At 32.5% G+C, this 21,027-nt stretch overlaps 1 protein-coding gene across 1 annotated transcript; it reads right to left on the reverse strand.

The window, feature by feature from the left end:
* Nucleotides 1–1,096: 1,096 nt before the first annotated feature.
* On the reverse strand, nucleotides 1,097–19,732 carry LOC134722817 (hemicentin-1-like). Its single transcript, XM_063586443.1, has 18 exons — nucleotides 19,631–19,732; nucleotides 18,538–18,723; nucleotides 17,412–17,620; nucleotides 16,685–16,928; nucleotides 15,546–15,854; nucleotides 14,243–14,542; nucleotides 13,340–13,639; nucleotides 12,460–12,759; nucleotides 11,480–11,782; nucleotides 10,827–11,126; nucleotides 9,797–10,096; nucleotides 9,236–9,523; nucleotides 6,944–7,129; nucleotides 6,404–6,612; nucleotides 5,288–5,522; nucleotides 3,039–3,359; nucleotides 2,096–2,395; nucleotides 1,097–1,377 (listed from the first exon to the last, which is right to left on the reverse strand). Exons 1-18 carry the CDS (start codon nucleotides 19,677–19,679, stop codon nucleotides 1,097–1,099), a joined length of 4,620 nt encoding a protein of 1,539 aa, XP_063442513.1. The 5' UTR covers nucleotides 19,680–19,732.
* Between the last annotated feature and the right edge of the window lie 1,295 nt (nucleotides 19,733–21,027).

Genomic DNA, 21,027 nt, shown 5'->3' on the forward strand with positions numbered 1-21,027 from the left:
TCATAAAAAAAAATTTGTTGTTGTACGAACCTATTTAATGTTTGAAAAGATATAGATTCAGATGAAAAAAACTGGACCCAATCCCTAAAAAGTGTATGCAGCTTTGATATATTGTTTATACATTTAAAATTTCATTAAGGTTATATGGGAAACTGAGGGAATGACATCCACAAAGCAACATTTATAGACCCTATATTAATAATAGATGCGTCTCTGTACTGCTACGTCTTTTTATTGTTAAGGATGATTTATAAAAATAATAAAACAAGCTGCATGTTAACAAAATAGTAATAAAGTAGCTTCTACCTCCAATGACATGTAGTATTATAGGTGCTCCGATTGTAGTACCAGCATCATTTGTTGATCGACACACATAAACTCCATTATCACTCAGATCAACTTGATTTATTTGCAAGGAGAACGTGGAATTACCACTTATTTGAAATTTGTTTCCATCAGTGGCAATGTTTTGGAATGTACCAGTTGCATTTCTTGTCCAGGTTGATGTTAGAACAGGAGGATAGGCAAAAACTGAACACTGAAGTTGAACATTATCGCCTGCGATCACATCGTACCTATTTTGTAAATTGGTAATGACAGGTTTATCTGTAAACAAAGACAAAATATATCGGCATTTTATTGTTTGTTTTGATGACGAGATAAAAAGAGTTTTAAAGCACTCGGTAAAGATTTTAGTTACAAAGATGAATGTCAAACTCATCTTTTGTACGGCTTGTTCATCTTACAAAGCTTTAAACTTCAGGTATATAATCCATTTTTGAAAAAAAAAAATATTATGCTATGCATTTGTGGAAACTAAAGGCTTTTATATTAAAGGAATATATTACCGTAGCTGTATTTTGCAAAACATTTCGGAATTTCCAGTCCTCAATGCTCTTCTACTTGGTACTTAATTTAACCTTTTAAACATTGTTATAAGAGCCTCACTGCCAAGTCTTTTGTAGTCGAAACGCTGGTCCAGCTTTCCATTTCGTAATCCTGGTATTTGTTGAGTTTACTCACATAGAGATACTTTTAATGTAACCGGGAATCTTAAATGTTTTATCTGTTTTTTATTGAACTAAGACTTCCAGTCTTAAAGGTTTACAAACTTACTTGCTGTTACATTTAGATAAACAGGAGCACTAGACGCTGTTCCAGCCAGATTAGTACCAGTACATGTGTACCACCCTTCATCCTTACTTTGTGCCACTATTATGGTAAGCGAAGGAATATTAGGTAACGACCCACTGAAATCTGGAGTCATCGGATCAATCGGTTTTAGATTTCCACTATCGTTACGGTACCATATCACTTCTGTGACTGTTGGAGCACCAGATATCATACATTGTAACACAATACTACTACCAAACTGTACTGTATAATAGTGTAAACTAACAGTCACAACTGGCAAATCTGCAAAATCAAGATGGAGCCAAAATAACGCAGGAAAAGTTAAAAAAAATAATATCAAATGCTTATCATTCAAAATTTGAAAATCAGATCGTTCACTCATCTTGTTTTACAAGTAATGTCAGCAAAAGAACTGTATAGATAATCAAAATAAATACAAGTTGTGTCACGTAGAACATGCCCGGGGAGAGATTGCATATCAAAATAGTTGTTTCATCAAATCAAATCTACCTTATACATGTAACTACATATTTTTACATATATTAATCATACAGAGTATTTCTAAATACTGCATCTGTTATTTTGATAATATTCAAAAATGTACATGGAAGCCAATTATTGCATTGGCGATTCTTGTTAAAAGACAGGACAGATGTTCATGTATTTAGCTTATCGTTTATCATGTTTTCAACATGATGAATATTTATTTGGAAGATCAAACAATATGTACACAACACATTGTGAAGGATAACGCTAAATGTAACAATATGTCGTCCTGGACTAAGTTTGAATATATGATAACTTCTTCAAATTTTTTTCGAGTAAAAGCCCAAAAGGACTAGTATCAATAATATTGATGATTCTTAGATTATTGGTATTGACATATTAAAATTATTCTCATACTCTTACAGTTTATTTTAATTTCTGTCTCAAATTTGATTAAGAAATAAAAGAATGTTACCTCCTATCACAGATAGGGTTGAAATGTTACTATTCCCTCTTCCAGCGAAGCTTGTTGCTGTGCATATATATTCACCGCTATCACTAAACCGGGCACCAGTTAAAACTAAATTCGCATTACCTACTGTACTACCATGGTAAATTTCATTATCAATGATTATATCTACAAATGGGTTTCCAATTTTTTTCTGCCATTTAACATTCGATACTAGAAAGTCTGACGTAATGCTACACTCTAATGTCACATTATTACCAAGTATAACAGCGTATGAGCTTTTCGATATTTCTACAATAGGTAAATCTGAAACAACGAAAAATACTGAACATAAAAGGAATTGACAGGAATAATATTAAAACGGGTAAAGTTTATCGCTCTTCAACCTCTTCATTGTATTCATTGCTATGAAAGTTTTGATTGTGTAGAAAAATGTTTAACGTGTAAGCCTAGCAATTAGCATTTTACAAAAAAAGTAACAGTGTTCTCTTTCTCTCTTTTTCCTTTAGACATGATACTTGGATACAAAGAACTTTCTAAATACAGGGGAAATCCCTAAGAACATATCGATAACAATCGGAAAATAAACTGCCAACAAACATATATAAAAGACGAACTGTACAGAAGTCGTTGGGACGGGTTTTCAAATATCATTCATTATGGCTAATTGCAAATGCGTAATACGGCATGATCTCGAAAAATATAACAATGAACGTGTTAAAGTCAAATCTACATTATGTTAGAATGTAAAAACAATCTCATCTAAAACATGATTTTACTCATCATGTTTAGTATAGTAAGCGAATCAATAAATTTCTAATGTCGAATCGCAATGCAAGTATAACAAAAATGTTCAACAATAAATACTATCTGGTTTCTCTTCATGAATATCTTTTCAAAATTATATTTATCGGATATTTACTTCACGTTCTGAAAGTTCTGCACGTACCTTGAACTGTTGTGACGACGGATAACATCATGTTTGGTCCACTACCAACTCCGACGTCATTTATGGCGGAACATTTGTACATTCCGATGTCATCAAAAGTAACATATTTGATGGTCAATGACGCTTCCTGCGTAGTACCTCCTGTATACCGACTGTCATTTGTCCGAATGGCTACTTGATCGGTTTTACCATATGGAGTAAACAGCCAGTGGATTGATATAACAGGAAGATTAGATTTTATATCACAGTACAATGTCACGTTGCTTCCAACTTCAGTTGTATACTGTGAATCAGTGCTACCTACTTGTGGAATTTCGGATACTTGAAATAGAAATATGCAAATATATATTTTATATCTAATTCTTTTTAAGGCACCTAATCAAACAATGACAATTCAGTATGCAATAGTATATTCAATCCACCATTTTTCTATTTTCTGTACCAAGTCAGGAATATAACAGTTGTTATTCATCCGATTAATGTGTTTGAACTTTTGAGTTTTTTTTTCATTCGATTAGGGATTTTCTTTGTGAATTTTCCCAGGAGTTTCGTATTTATGTGATTTTTACTTTTTTCTTTCACACGAAGGAACAGTAAAAATGATATATGATTAATAAACAACATTCGTCTAATTTAAATAGATTATTGCATTTCTTGTCGTAGATCATTTTTTTAACATTATCTCGATGTAATACCTATTCTAGTGTACACTATTTGTAATTGCCGAGTATTATTTCAGAAAGATTAATTTATATCTTTTTTTGTTTAAGTACTTCCGTTTGTAAAATATGATTCATAGTTCATTCGAAACATCCTGAACTGTATATTAACTGCTGATAAATTATTAAACCACTACAACACCTATCTTATACGATGAAAACACATATTCACAACTAATATCCCCAAATAAAGAAAATGTTTCAATAGTCGATTTCACTTATGATAATAATTTGAACCCGAATTTGTACTCTTTACACTAGTATATTAGCTAATCTCAAATCAACTAAAAACCATTCATTAATGTGTTCCTATGCATTATTCATGTTATTACATTGTAGTATAGTACATAAATGAATACATTTTTGATGCATGAACTTTTATTTCTAATGTAGGATAAATAAAGTGTTAATTCTGGCACCAATCAAATAAAATGGATACCAGGATTAAAAATTTAAATTAACAGCAGTAACTTTTTTCAAACTATACACAATGTGATTTAGTACAACTACACGTCATATATTTTTTATAGATGATGTTTGGAGTAATAGATTTTAATTTTATTTTACCATTTAGCGTACAAATGTCCTTTGTGAATATATGCAGACAAATTCCGTGTTGAAGACCGTAGTTTGACATATAATCATTAATGGTTTACCTTTGCAAACTTTGACTTCGATGCCGAGTTGTCTCATTGGCATTTAAACCACATATTCTTATATCGATATATCATGTTTAATTGGTTGATTGATTGATTGTCTCGTGCATAACATTCATGACATTATTCTATACAGGGTTTAAATAATTTCGTTATATTTATAAAGGTGTCAACATAAATATAATAAATGATATGTTCTGCACAGGCGATCAGCTATATTTCATTGCAACCGGAAAGAAAACTGTGAAATGGAATGACGGAGCATCAATAGTAAACACACTTTGAAATCATACGGTCATTTTGAACGAAATATTTTTAGAAGGATGAACAACAAATTATTAAGTTATTCTCGGTCTTTCAGTCTGCCAGCTAATTTTCAGACCTATCTAGCGCAGTTGTTGAAAAACTGTTCAGACAATTGGCTTGCGGTCAATTACGCAATCTCCGTACAGCGCTCGTTTTCTTTCCTTATACTTAGTACACTACAATACAATGACTAGTGTAGTGATGCAAAGTATGTACGGAACGGATGTGATCTCTGCGCCGGAGATTGTCAATTACGATGACATCAGTATATGTTTAGACTATTCCATATATGATATTTGTATTCAACATCAAACTGACAACTACTAAACAGTCATTAATTAACCAATAACGAAGGGGTTGAACAGAAATTAATTTACTGTAGTGGATAAGTCTTAAAATGGACTTCACTAGATGATTTTAAGATCAAAATGACCGTTTTAGACTATGAGTCATTTTTAAAATGTATCTAAAATTTTAAAACAGTGAACAAGAAAAGAATTCTCTAGATAGACAAGATAGAACATGATTGGCTCAAACGTCATATCAAAATAAAAATTCAAAAACTTACTGCATATATTTGTTCCATCAATGAGTGAAAAGCCAACAGGACATATTGACTCTTTGCTAACTACAATTCCGTCTGTTTTTGTGACGGTAGATTCTTCTTTGTCACATTGTAAGCTACTACCGTAGACGAAGAAGTCACTTTTCTTTATATTGTTATCTATCAACAGTCCACATGCATCAGTTGTTGTCTTGGGTGTTGACGAGTCGCCGACAACAATGAAATATGTTGTTGTGATCTAGAACATATAAGTGTTATGGCATTTGGAAAACTATATAACAAGAGAGTTTGGCCGTTATGATTTGAGTATAAGTACTGTGTAAGATAAAGATCAAAACAAAGATAGCGTAAGTTTTGTGACGAAAAAGTATGAGGTGGCTAAATATACATATTGTCATTTTAGACGTCTCAATTTAATTTTAATTTACTAAGTGAGTACAAATTACCGATTGAGGATAACATCTTAACCACGAAGGTTACATTTATTCTGTCATATCTATATAGTTCTAACACTTTATTGGTTTAGCTAACATCTAGAATAAAACGTATTGCAGGATAAGAAAATATTTAGGCAGGTACCAATGTGATAGTATACACAGCTTCTTTAGTACAAGTAATCGTGATGTACAGTTCTAAAGATGCATATCAAATGTACATCTGTAAAGCTGTGTATAAACTGTACATATGTAAAGATACACTGTACATCTCTATAACTGTTTATAAACTGTTGAGCTGTAAAGCTGTATATCAACTGTGCATATGTAAACTGTATATTAACTGTAGATATATATCGTATCACACAAGATGCAGTGGTAGAATTTATATTTTTTATCTTATATAGTTTTAACATATACAGCTTTAAAATTGTGCAGTTTTACAGAAGTACAGTTGATATACAGCTGTACAGATGTACATTTGATATGCATCTTTAGAACTGTACATCAAGATTACTTGTACTAAAGTAGTTGTGTAAGAGTTTTTAGGACCACATACAGAACAAGACAATACAATAAATTTGTTAAACGGTTCAATAACAATAACTCAACAGTACTTTACTGCATCTGAGCATCCAATCATGTGTCTTAACAAATGGTATCTCTATCGATATAAAAACCTTACATCAAAACTAGACGTCGTTGAATTGGTGCTGTTAATTGCTATTGGTCCAACTGTTACAAACTCATTATTACAATATACTGAAATCTGCTGAATGATAGTATCATAGTTATTAATAATGGCTTGGTTGTGTGCCGTCTTGCAGAATAATGCAATACCAGTTGATCTGTATTTAATGTTTACTACAAGAGTGTAAGTAGATGGAGCTGTTTCTACAAAATCACAATAAATCATGTCAGAAAATAGACATATACTTTTTCTTATTTAAATGACATGTAGAAAGTTTCTTTTCCATAGTTACAACGTAATTGTTATAATAGTAGTATAACAACATATTATGGTAAATTCTTTTTTAAGTACAATAAATAAATTACGTGTACCATAGTTACATGTCCTTTTATTTATCTCGATGAAATTCCATATAACCCTTTTAAAACTAACAATTTGAATATAGATAAAATAAGCAAAAATAGTCCAAATGTTATCGTCATTTACCTAACTTTTCCCCTAGAATAGTCTCTTGTGACCTTGTTCACAACATACCTAAACATGTTGGCATAGGAAGAGGTGGTACCCATTGGCTTCGTCCTGTGCATTTATATATTTTGCTGGCACTACCATCTCTGAACATAAAGCCACTGTTACACTTGATTTCACAAGTACCGGTATTATTGGTAAACGTGCAATCTATAACAGAATGACTAACATCTGGAACATACTTCGTACATTCTGAAACGAGACAAAATAAATCATTGATTAATTGAAGATATTTTCAAGTTTATTTGGAGATAAATTATTTGGATCTGTCAGTGTCCACCGTCAAATAGCATACAACAGTATGATTTATTTCGTGTGTTAAGCGGTAATAGACCGAATTCGATTTCACTTCCGTTTATAAACTTTTATCGAAATATGATTGTATTGGAGGATAAGGTATATTTTGTGGTATGCCGCTACTTCAACTAGTGCAATAACGAGACAATATATACATTTGTTTCAACTGAAATACTGAATCAATATGTAACAGTAAACATTTACTTTACACATAGTGATTGTCTTAATACTCCAGGTACTACACCCCAAAGCTGGATGTACGCTTCCAGTGATCGTTAGTTTTCTCGTTTGAATTGTTCTTCAAACAATTTGTCGATTCGGGGCCTTTTATAGCTTGCTTTGCTATATAGGTTTGCTTACTTCTACAGCATTAAGGTTCATCATAACAAATGGACAAATATGGCTGTATTTACATGCCAGAAAATACTCTGAGTACAGACTTACCTGTGGAGTTAGAAAATTTTTAATGCCTGGCATCCACTAGATATAATAAAGTATAATGCATGTTGTGTTTCAGAAAGATAAAATCACTTTTGGATTTTAATGAGCTTTTTTTTCTTCATGCAAAAAGTAAAATCACAAAAATACTGAACTCAGAGGAAAATCAATTTGGAAAGTCCATAATCACATAGCAAAATCAAAAAACAAAACGCATCAAAAACGAATGGATAAGAACTGTCATATTCCTGACTTGGTACAGGCATTTTCAAATGTAGAAAATGGTGGATTAAACCTGGTTCTATAGCGCTAACACTCTCACTTTAATAACAGTCTCATCAAATTCCGCTACATTTACATGATGCGTTAAATAAACAGTCACAATTAATAAAATAGTCAAAATATGGGTACATCAGTCATCATCGTATAACAATTTTAAAAGGCACAATTTAACAGGACACAAAAACATCTACTACCTACGAACACATGGATTTATTTGAGTGTCTGACGTCAGAAAAATTATGTACGTCACATAACTTTGTCGTTCAATGTGCATACAAACAATTTTAAAATTTACATAGGCAATGTACGCATACAGGGTTAAAAATCAAAAGTATGTAAGAATAAATTACAGAAATAGACCGAGATTCAAACTAGTCCAAAAGTTATACATAGAATTTATGAGAATCCAAAACTTTTAAAAGGAAATATTTAACAGGACACAAAAACATCTACTACCTACGAACACATGGATTGATTTGAGTGTCTGATGTCAGAAAAAATATATACGTCACATAAAGTTGTCGTTCAATGTGCATACAAACAAAAGGTGTCAAAATTAACTATGAGATGCTCTCTCAGGTAAAAAACCGGTTTGTATTGTTTTGATTGTCCTTAACTGACATGGACAAGAGTTATCTTCACAACTAAAGGTGAGTTAGAGAAATTTTCTGAGTCAGTGAGTGGACAGATCAAAGTAATTCAGATGTTTGTTTATTTTTACACCTTCTGCAGAAAGGAAAAAAAATGCTCATAAAAAAACAAGAAAAATATAATATTTCTTAAACACAAAATGCATTTAACTTTCATATATAGTGGATACATAGTGGATGCTATGCATTACAATTTTCCAAACAGCACAGGTTAGTCTGTACACAGAGTAGTTTTTGAAGTGAAAATACGGCCATATTTGTCAGTTTGTTATGACGAACCTTAAGTCGGTGGTAAATGGTTGTCGCATTGACAATCCGGCCACATCTTGCTGAATTTATATATGATACTGACATTATTTACAATAACCTTCCAAAATATTGGACCGTCACTGGAAAATGAGTGCATGATGAATAGAGGCAACACTATTGCCACGCAACAAGTTACATATATCCCCCTACCGCAACCCAAGTTGCTAGATTAACAATCACACACAGAGAAGAGTACATGAAGCATTTTGAATTCTACATCCGTTTTGGGCAGTCACTTCTCCCTTATAACTAACTAAATAAAAACAATCATCCTTTTGACATTTTGAGTGCATAAAAAATTATTTGACATATTCTTACTTACTTTCATCAACATTTAATTGTATTGGTACTCCCCGAGTTGTCCCAGCTAAGTTTGTTGCAGTGCATGTATACAAGCCTTCATCATTCAATGCTGCGCTTAAAATTGTTAAAGACGGTTCTAATGCAGTTTGGTATCTTATCATGTTCTGAATATGATTAGTTGCTGTAAGGTTTAAATGCCAAGATACGGATTGAACATCCGGGATACCAGAAGTATTACATTGTAATGTAACATTGTCGTCTTCGACTACGTCATATAGTGTTGAACTCACAGATACAGCAGGCGGATCTGTAAAATAGACCAACATAAAACCAATGTTCTAGTACGATTTCAAACATTAACTACAATGTATACTTCACTCGGTCACCAAGGAGAGTTAGGGTCAAACAAAGATGAAATTTTACAAATAATTGATTTACTTAAAGGAATAAAAGAAGTTTACTATAAGGACAAATTTGTATCGTCTTTATTAAATTATGCAAGTTAACAAAATGACTATATTGATCACACAAAGTGTAAAAAAATGAATTGAGTAAATATGTAATTTGTCACGTGGCTTACCTCCAATTACGGAGAGGATTGTCAAATTGCTTTTACCCTCACCAACAAAGTTATCAACAACACATATGTACACTCCGTCATCTTCAAATGTAACAAAGCTAATTGTTAAAGATGGGTTGGCTACACTACTACCACTGAATCTAACATCGTCGATGGTTATTGGTGTAAAATCTCCTGCTACTTTATATTGCCAAGAAACCTTTGTTGGTGGTGGATGTGAGCTTATCTCACAGGCAATTGTCACATTCTCTCCAAGAATAACGTCGTATGAGTTCTGTGGTATAGTTATCATCGGTATGTCTGAACAGAATAAATTGAAATAATAATATACAAATGAACAAATTATGAAACAACACTGAATACATAACTTTCAACCAACAAACTGATAAATACTTACTTCGCTACTGCGCTGTTAATAGAAATATTGTATATATCTGTCATCAGTAAGTACTGATGTTCCTTAAGTATTAAGAAATATCAATTAGAAGCTAAGCATTGAATCTAAATTTATGTAAATATCTGTATACAATTAATACATCAATTATGTGTAGATAATGACCTCCAATTTACCATTTCTTACATTTACAGGCATATCGGCAGTGTTCGTTTCATTTAATCTGTTAATGGTACACCACTGTTTCATGTTAGGGGGGAGTTTGGTGCTTGCAAACATATTTAATTCTGCATTAGCCTCTTTTGTTCAAGTCAGGAGGCTGTCGTTAATTAGTTGTCGTTTTTCAATTCTGCCCTAATTTTTTTGGTAATTTTGTTTTGTTATGAATTAGAACGTTAGTTTTTTCGTTTGAATTGCTTTACATTTTTAATGTCGATACCTTTTATGGCCATCTATTCGGTATGAAGTTTATAAAGGCCATACGTTTGCCTATAACAGAATACATTAACATTCACTTCATCTGAACTTTTATATAGTTGTCTTATTAGTAATTATACTACATCTCCTTATTTTTATGTGATAAGTAACTTTAGAAAACTTTTAATATGAAATTCAAATATAGATCACACAACTTACCTCCGGTAATATTAATATAAATCTGATCACTAGTTCCAATACCAACTAAATTTTCTGCAGTACAAGTGTACCAGCCTTCATCGTCATTTTCTAAATGCCAAATGGTTAGTGAAGGTTCATTAACAGTTCCACCACCGTATTTCACATTATCAATTTCAATATCGGTTGTTTCATTGGTTGAAACTTTCTGCCACGTGATATTTGTGACATTTGGTGTTGCGCTAACATTACATGCAAGTGTTATATTACTTGTGACTATTACGTCGTATAAAGACTTCAGCACATGAATGTTTGGAATATCTGAAAAAGCAAACAGCCATTCTTTGAATAACTGAATAATGTTCGGATGACATTTGGTGTGTTTAATGTGTTGGCAGGATCAGTTTTAATTAGTGTGTGTGAAAATGTATTCTACCTTAAATATATTATTATTAAGTTCATTTCTTTTTAGAGTAGTAATGTAAATAAATATATCGTATAAACTACTAGGAACGATTGGAATTTATATTTAAGAGAATCTTAAATCAACTCAAACATATATCATAGAACATTAGAAAAGAAAACAATACAATACAATACAATACAATTTCAGTATAGGTAAGGAATAATGGTATCATCAATTGATATATAACCTTTAAGTTATTTAAATATACCTCCTATGACTATTAAATTTGTAAAGTTGCTAAATCCAGTCCCGACTTGGTTCGTTGCAGTACACCGATACAACCCTCGATGTGTAAAATTAACACGTGTTAAAGTTAAAGATGGCTGCAATACGGTTCCACCCCTTACACTTTGTTCATCAGTATCAACATCGGCCAGGGACCCAGTCGTGTTATGTTGTTGCCAAAGGACTGACATGACGATTGGATGAGATGAGATAAAACACTCCATTGTGGCATTGCTACCATAAATCACAGTATATTCGTGTGAACCTATCCGTACATGTGGCTCATCTAAAATGTAAAACAGTAATGAAAAATTTAACACAAGGCCTGTAAATGTCATGTAGGGAACAGGGCATGGTAACATCTGTATCGGATCTTGTATAGATCATCATCAACTAGAGGGCCGAGACTTCATGTTATTGTTACCTTATGTATGTAAATATGATAACTCTGCTTTTTGGCCGGGCATCCAATATAAGTTTCGGTATGATATTTTTAGGAATATGATAGTGGTTATTCATTCGTTGGATGTGTTTGAGCTTTTGATTTTGCCATTTAACTAAGGACATTCAGCATGTTCAGTTTAGAATTCGTCGGATTTCAGTATTTTTGTGATTTCACTTTTGATGTACAAATCTATGATAAAGTAAACAATATAGTTTTAGTGTTATTTTATCACGATAAATGATGTTGGTTTTATGTATCCATCGTTGAATTGCATTTGCAGTTTAGTAACAAAGATAAATGTTTATTTAATTGGTGACAACTATTTGTTTCATATTATCTGACTGTAAATTTTAATTATTTCCGAACGAACAATAAAACTAACATTTTATGACTCAACAGAGTATAAATTAGTTGAAATATGACTTGTTTTAATTGGTGCTCCGAATTGTGAAGACCAATTACATAGCTTATACTTCAGTAGTCTAATCTGATTAAGTTCGTTATAATATAGCTGTTACCTCCTGAAACATTGAGGTATACAGGTTCGCTGTAATTACTACCCGCCAGGTTTGTACCCAAACATGTATACCAGCCTTCATCTGTGTCCTCAACGTTATATATTGTGAGCGAAGGCGAAGTGAGGATTCCTCCGCCATACTTTCCGCTATTAGACTGAATATACGTCAGTCTTGAAGATTCATTGCGCAGCCAAGAAACAGACTGTGGCGCAGGTATTCCACTAACGTTACAAAGCATTGTTAGATTAGTTCCAAGTATAGTTGAATACAAGTGTGGTAGAGCGTCAACTGTCGGTGGATCTGTAATGAACAAGTCGATATCAAAGACAACAAAGTAAACATAAAAATAGTAGGATTAAAGTTACGATGAGAATGTCAAGAAGGCAAAGTTGCAGAAAAGAAAAATAAATCAACCTAAAAATATAGATAGACTAATTACCATATGTGGTCAATTTTTTATGTATTTGAACCCGTCTTATAAATGTAAACCTGCGATTGCGATGCACGAAATGTGAGAAGAGTTATTTTTGTTTCAGTCTAAGATATAAAGAAGTCGAGTTATATCGGTTCAACTTGATGCTCATTGTGCCAATTGATTACTCTTATTACCATTTTAATTTTTGATTACCAAATGATATTATCTTCTTTATATATCTTTTCGCTATTTTATTTCCGAACCTGAACACTCAGTTTTATATTGTGTCACCCTCAGTATAATTACTATTATGTAGCAGACTGAAGAGTGAATTTATAATCTTTAGATGTGTCAAAGTCATTACAACCCGACCAAAGAGAAGAAAACAGCCGAAGCCACCAATGGGAAAATCTCGCACCCATCTTTTAAACGCTGGTTTATTGTGTGATACTTATATGATCATACCTCCAACAACAAGCACGGTGACAGGATAACTGTTCCCTGTTCCAAGATAATTAACAACGGTACATATGTATTCTCCAGTGTCATCAAAACTTATATTAAAGATCGATAGTGATGGTTCTAGTGTTGTACTTCCAGAATATTGATCCTCATCTAAGTTGATGTTAATAAAATTTCCTGAATCATTGTATTTCCACTGTACACTTGTCGCTGGCGGATCGGAACTGTAGTTACATTTGATGGTAACATTATTACCTAGTATTGGTGTATATATTAACTCTGGGATCTGAACAGTTGGTTTATCTAAAAAATAAAGCACATATCAGATAAACCATTACATGTTTAATTTTTAATGTTGGTTCTCTTGTTTTTTCTCTCCCTCATTAGAGTCTTTTTATATACGCATACACATGTAAATTGCTAACATTCATGAAGTAACATCTTGGTATGTTCTGTATGATTTAGATTTGCTCATCTGTCATGATGCTCAGTGCCAATTAAAGTGCCTTGTGTCAAATAGGTCATCTTAAATATTTTTTTATTGCAATTGGGAACTGATTTTATCTGCATTTTCTGCAGGCGGTAATGTAGTATATATTGAGTTCTGACGCTCTGTGAAACAATCATCAATAAATCTACCAATCTACATTTTTTTTAAATTGATTTCAAAAGTATTTTAAACTTTCCAAAATACTAAAATTTATCTATTTGATGTTAAACTGGTAGCAAATATAAAGTATTTGAACTGTATTTGGTCAAACATAATAAGTGAATGCTATCTACAGAGGGTTTAGAATTTAAAACTGATGCAAAAATTTTTTATTCAATGTTTCAAGTTTCAAAATAATTTGTATTGCAACTGTATCGTTTACTTATTCATATTGTCTTCTATAAATTCCATCTTACCTCCTAAAACATGCAGCATTGTAGGTGAACTCCTGCCAGTTCCCGCAGCATTAGTAGCCGTACAAATGTATATTCCGTCAGCTGATATATCAGCAAACATAATAGTCAGTGAAGGTGATGTTGTAGTACTTCCCTGGAATTTTACGTCATCGGAAGAAATAAGTTCAAGCATTTCAGAAACATTTCTTGTCCATACCACCTCATGTACAGATGGGAAAGCAGACACAGAGCAGTTGAGTGTGACATTATTTCCAGCAGTCACATAATAGTTAGGTTCAGGAATATGCACATCAGGAATATCTAAAAAAAACAATTAAAGTATAATGATATTTATTATGAATGATAAGTAAGAAAAATAAATGATTCAGATATTTCTTCTTCCGTATTTTTTACATAGTAGTAACGAAATGGCACACTTATTTTGCCATGCAGTAAAACAATCGTATTTTGAACACTTCTCTTACTTCAAAAAGAGAGGTGAAAGATATCAAGCGGTCATTTAAACTCATAAGTTGAAAGAAATTTGCAAAAGAAACCCCCAAAAACAAACTGAAAAGACCAACAATTAACAAAACACAACATATGATAAACTAAAGGCTGAGCAACATGAACCCTAACTAAACCCGGAAATGACATTGTTGCTCTGGAAGAGTGAGTAGTTCTAAAAGACGCAAAATGATGCAAAATCTAAAGAAGAATGGTTATGGTAATTGATGTGTTATAAAATTACTCCGTACGACAGCATTCTCCTTATTGATAAACTTTTTGAGATGATTAATTTCCCAGTTACCGGGTACAACCGGTAGAAAGTAGACTTGATGCAACGTACCATTAACGAGTATGATCAATGCTCTTTGTAAGCAAACTAAACATAGAAAAAACATCGACATATTTTTGATTAACCTGCTATAAGGTAAATTTGCCACTCACAAGAAATATTTGAATGATTGAAAAACTTGATACTATTACAGTTTTATTTGTTAGATTGACGCATTATATTTTAAATTTCAATGAACAAAACATTGACCATGTTATCATGAATGGTCTTGAAATATACTTAATCTACTCATTGCATATACATTAATTGAAGATATATATAGTGTTACTTGTATTTACTCACGTTTCTACGCATAGCACTTTTTGAGAATTTGGATTTTAAGAATACATTTATATATCTCAAGAGTTAAGAACAAAAAAAAGGTCATGCTTAATATATATATATAGATATTTGAATAAAAAAAAGAACTGAATGCAATGCAAGCTTATAGGAAAATGACCATTCTAAATATAAATAGTATATCACCTTCTACTCTTGCTATCACATTTAATTGTATATCTGGACTGCTACCAGTTCCAACATAGTTTACAGCATGACAAGAATAAATCCCAGCATCAGCATAGGTAACATTCCGAATGGTTAAACTAGCAATTTCCTTCGTAACACTACTGTATTTATCACTGAACGATGCAGCTGTTAAGTTTTGATTGTCTTGCTGCCAATACAGACCGGTAACTTGGATTCCGAACAGCAGCTCACAATATAGAGTAACATCCTGGCTGATATTTGCAGTATAAGTAAAGGATTCAACTCCAAGTACAGGTAAATCAATGACTGAAATAAAATGCATGAGAACCAATATTACGCCACCCTATATAGATTTCTTTTTATGATTTACAATTTAAATGATTTTAGCCTGTCAAAATACATGTAAAAATGAGTAAGGGAATAGAAGTAGAGGAATGACTGAGTAATAAAATCTACAATAACAAACTTTTATGTATTACAAATTTCCACGGGGATTCTATTATTACACCTGATTAGTAATGAATTAATTGATAACATTCTATTTTACTTACTCGTATGATAAAAAAAAACGTGAGTTACCTCTCGTTGCACACGCCGTTTATTGCTCCAACAAGTATTTACCAATAGAATGAATACAAGATCAATATTTTTCAATGAACTAAATCATTCAAACGCAAATGTTCCTAATTGAGAAATGGTGTCTTCGTTACCTTTTGTGGCGCAATAGGCTGAATGACTTTTTGAGTGGATTGGTCGACATATCATTGTGCCATAACTACTACTTTATTAGGCAAGAACACACAACTGAAATGGTCTTACATGTATTCGTATTAACAAGTCTGACAGTGTCCACTTACAAGTTGTACCAGTGAATCCAATAGACAAATGAACAGACCATCGATATCATCATACCCAAACCTAATATACTCTATATATATTTCTGAGTACTATTTGTTACAATATTTGTTTCTACAATTAAAAAAAACATGATCCTCTGGTTTTGTCAAAAATTCGTACACTTTCAAAATTTGAAGCTGAAATTTTATTGGCAGATGAAATAATTACAAGATCATTGTAGGGAAAGCCTTTAAACAGGATATGTATTCAATCAAATTGGTTTATGAACTTAAACATACCACAATAATCGTCTCCATTGCTGTCAACTACAAGTACATGTAGTTCTGGACAGCTGCTGATATCGGAGTTCACACTGGCTGAGATTTTGTTAATACTGGATATACCAGTGCTGCACACCAGGGTGTCACTATAAACCAACAGATTCTGAGAATTAACGTTCAACTGTAAAAGCAGGGAACATGCATCTTTGTTTGATTCTGTTGTTAAAGTATCTCCAATCTCTATGTAAAATACTGTTGTTATCTGAAAAGAAAATTATATTGAAATTTACTGCTGCTGCTACTGCTACTAATGATGGTGAATCATTTTGTGTATTCCATTACATTAACCCAAACATCAAGAACTTTACTACACATTGTCTTTTTTTTATTTGTTTTAGAAAAAGGAGATATGAGGAAAATTTTGAATGCATGCTACGAACTTTGATGTATATATATATAAAATACACAATAGGTTTCATGTTATAACTTACTATAATCCATGTCAGTTGGTAAATGATTTCCTAAACTAGTACATATTATTGTTTTGGGTCAGTTGAAGCCCGTCACCGCATGTGAAACTTTCTCGCTGCTATTGTCCATGCCTATGTTCTGCTAATTGGTCTGGCTGGTGTCTCTTTGACCCATTTCCCCATAACCTTTCTACTATATATCATATACTGGATGTTTTCAGTTGTTCTGGGTATAATATACTTCCGTTTGTTTAAATAGTAAAACAAATACTTACAGCGAAACTACTTGTTCGTGACTCGGTCCTGTTGATAGAGATATCCCCTACACGGACTAATACATTGTTGCAATAAAATGAAACTTGTTGCTGTAAGATATTACGGTTGTCCTCCAAGGCTTTCCGATGAGCATCCAGGCAGTACAAGGCTATTTCAGTAGTTTTGTACTCTACATCAAACCTCATCCAGAATGTGGCAGGTGTTCGATCTATTAAAGCAATACATACTCTTTATCGCAAAAAGAAATTTCCATGTCAATTTTCATCAGTTGAAGACTTGGATCAACTTCGCAGTAAACGACTCCACCCCCCCCCCCCCCCCAAAAAAAAAACCACAAAAAAAAATAAACAAAAATCCCATTTAAAACATTGATAACCGTATATAGGATTCACGTATATATCATCGAATCAATTTAGTTTATTAAAATAAATAAATGAAATCCATCAAGATAATAATTACTGGTACCTTTACTACGGACTCTAATTACTACTGGGTGCACAACAAATCTTGTCAACCATAGCATACCATCGTCCCAAGTCAGAAGCCTGTAATTTAGCGGTTGTCGTATGTTCCTGTGCATCATATTTTATTATTCGTTCATTATTTTGTACATCAATTAGGCCGCTTGAATTGTTTCGCATTTGTCATCTCGGGGCCTTTCAGAGCTGACTATGCTGTATGGGTTTTGTTCATTGTTGAAAACTGTACGGAGATCGTAGTTGTTACTGTTTGTGTCATTCTGTTGTGAAGAGTTGTTTCATCATCAATTTTACATTTGTAACATACCGTATAGCGGGTTTGTTTTGCGGTTGTAAAATTTCGCGATTTTCATTGAATAAGGTATACAAAATATTTTGGCGGTTATTTATTTTGCGGATTCAAAACTGTAATCAATACCTTTGCATGTGCACTTCAATATATACTTATTTTGGCGATTTTGTTTAATCCGCGAAAATAACCCGCTATACAGTATCTTCTCTTTTTTATATATAGTAAAAACTATCATAGTCTCAATGCTATGTTTGTACAGTACTAGATCGAACTTCGTCATTCTTATCGATGCATGATAAGTTAAAAGGGTACAATAAATAAACATTGTCACTTAGACAAAGGTGGCAGTAGTACCTAGACAACCGTTTCCTGGAACTGGGGGAGACCAAATATCTTCATCAATACATTTGTATGTCTTTGTAGAATTCCCATCGTAGTACAGCTGATTGTGTACACATGACTCAGTACATGTACTTGTTTGGTTTGTACAAACTGTATTGGTCTTAATTTGTTCTGGAAACGTCTCCAAACAACAAAGAACTAAAATATGAGAAAGATAGTAAAATTAATGCTCTGTCTATATAAATATACCACAAATTATGGTTTATTACATTGATTGTAAGAATATTATTTCGCGTACTTTTGTACATGTAAGTCGGACTTTAAAAAGAAGTTTTCACATTTTTTAGAACATACATGTATAATACAATACGACCTTTGCCTATGATTTGATTTTGATGTTGTGTGATTCGGTAATAACATAATTTATACAATATATTTTGATGTACCGGAATTTTAACTCGCCCGTTTACGATGTAACAGTTATTTCCAAATACAACGAAGCGGTAGCAAATACCAATATTAAAGTGTTTTGTTTTATCCGACTGGGGACAAAAACCCCAACGATACAACGAGATGCCCGTCATGGTTCATTTCAGAAAAAAGCTCATAATCTACTCCGTGTGATTAAGTTTGAGTTCGCGTAAATACATTAAATTTTGTCCTTTGTTAAGACTGTTTGTTGATATGTAGAATGATGTAATGTAGTTATATTTATTAGAATGGTGTCCCTTTGACTAATAAACCACATCTATTTTTTCATATTACTCAGACAATTGTTTTAAGACTTGTTAAGATATTTTCATTTTATGGATGCTGCTTTTTCATACATTTGCAAAGGTTCTTGTCTGTGCGTATCACTGTGAGCGCAACACCATACTAAGAAAAATTATTCCATTTTTCAACAAATAATGCAAATGAAAGATGATTGTTTGTTTACTTTAAATTCTTTAAATTTAAATATTGATTCACAAAGGAACATTCGATTGACAAAATATGAAAAGTTTGAAAGAGGTATTATTCTCACGTCAACCGACCGCTTCAAAAACATTTTCAATTTCTGTACATGTATCGTTTTGGATTGTGCTAACTATCTAGAATCGAATACCTTGATATCCCAAGAGCTGTATTGCTAGTAATATAAATGAGATCACCATTTCATTTCATACTTTCAGCTTTGGCTCCTTGATCATGTGATGGTACTCTATTATAGAAAATACGCATTAAATGCAGTAATTAATCCGAGCTATGCAGGTGCTGTAATGAGCCAAACACAAAGAAAAAATATGTATTTGATCTGTAATCGAATTTGGATGTCAGGAATGTTATAATTGTTTGAGTGTGCAAAAATTCCAGCGGCAAGTATTTCATACGCATTCATGATCGGACATTAAAAAAAATTGTAAGTACATTTTTGTACTGCGAAGTTGGTACAATATACAATGGGATGAAATGCTTGGAATTTTGTATGAAAAAAAAAGAAATTTTATGGTAAGACCACTTGCTGGTCCCTTTCGTATCCAATGCAGACTCTTCTGGTATGACTAGTTCGGGAGTGCCAGTGGAGATTGACAACAGTGTTAAATGAAGGAGGTATAATGATTTATATATTAGATTGGGAAAGCATGGTTTATTTATTTGCTATGCCTCTGCTTTGAACTTAATTTCAGTAACTTATTGTACTCTTAGATCGGTACTTGCGTCATGTTTATATGTTTTTGTGCTTAGCAAAAATCTGGAAATACTAGCACTCTCCGACCAAGTTCTGATACAGCTTTGTCTTATTTTATGTTCTGGACATCCCAGTTACAGATTGGGAAAAGGATGGGTGGTTGTCCGTTGGCGTTTTACAGGTATATATCACCTTTATTTCCTTAATTTACGACTGTCTGTTAGACTGTATCTTCAAATAAATCGCTTAACAATATCTGATTTGACGCCTTGGGTGGTTGATATTAGTGTTTAATAGTTTTTTCCCCGATTCGAAAAATATTTTTACGGTTTGCCAATGATTTTAGTAAAACTAGATGTGGGGTATATATACATTAGTGAAATAGTAACTATACAACACAAACATAATCGAAATATACCTAGTGGTCAGTATACGAACAATACACAGTAATGTGTTGTCTTTTTGGTAAACAACTAAGCAGTGTCTGATTAGTACATGTAGTACTGTAATTTTCCTCAATTGTAACGCTAACGAGACGAGTAATTGAGAAAGTAGATGTTTAGAGATGCCCCATGTGCCAACCGTATTCGTTCTACACTGACTTATATTGGATTAATAAACGAATCCGGTTATTCGTTTGTGATTGTTATTCTCAGATTCCAATTTGACCAATTTTATAATTGAAAAAAAGTTCATTAGTTTATTTATGTTTTATTGAAAAGCAAAAACAAAAGCAAAAAGGCATTTAACACAAATTACAATTACAACAAAACTATTATCACAAAAAACATCAAATTATAACGAAAACATGATATGAAAGTGTATGAATGTTC

The sequence above is a fragment of the Mytilus trossulus genome, chromosome 6 (genome assembly GCF_036588685.1).
Source record: "Mytilus trossulus isolate FHL-02 chromosome 6, PNRI_Mtr1.1.1.hap1, whole genome shotgun sequence".
NCBI lineage: Eukaryota > Metazoa > Mollusca > Bivalvia > Mytilida > Mytilidae > Mytilus > Mytilus trossulus.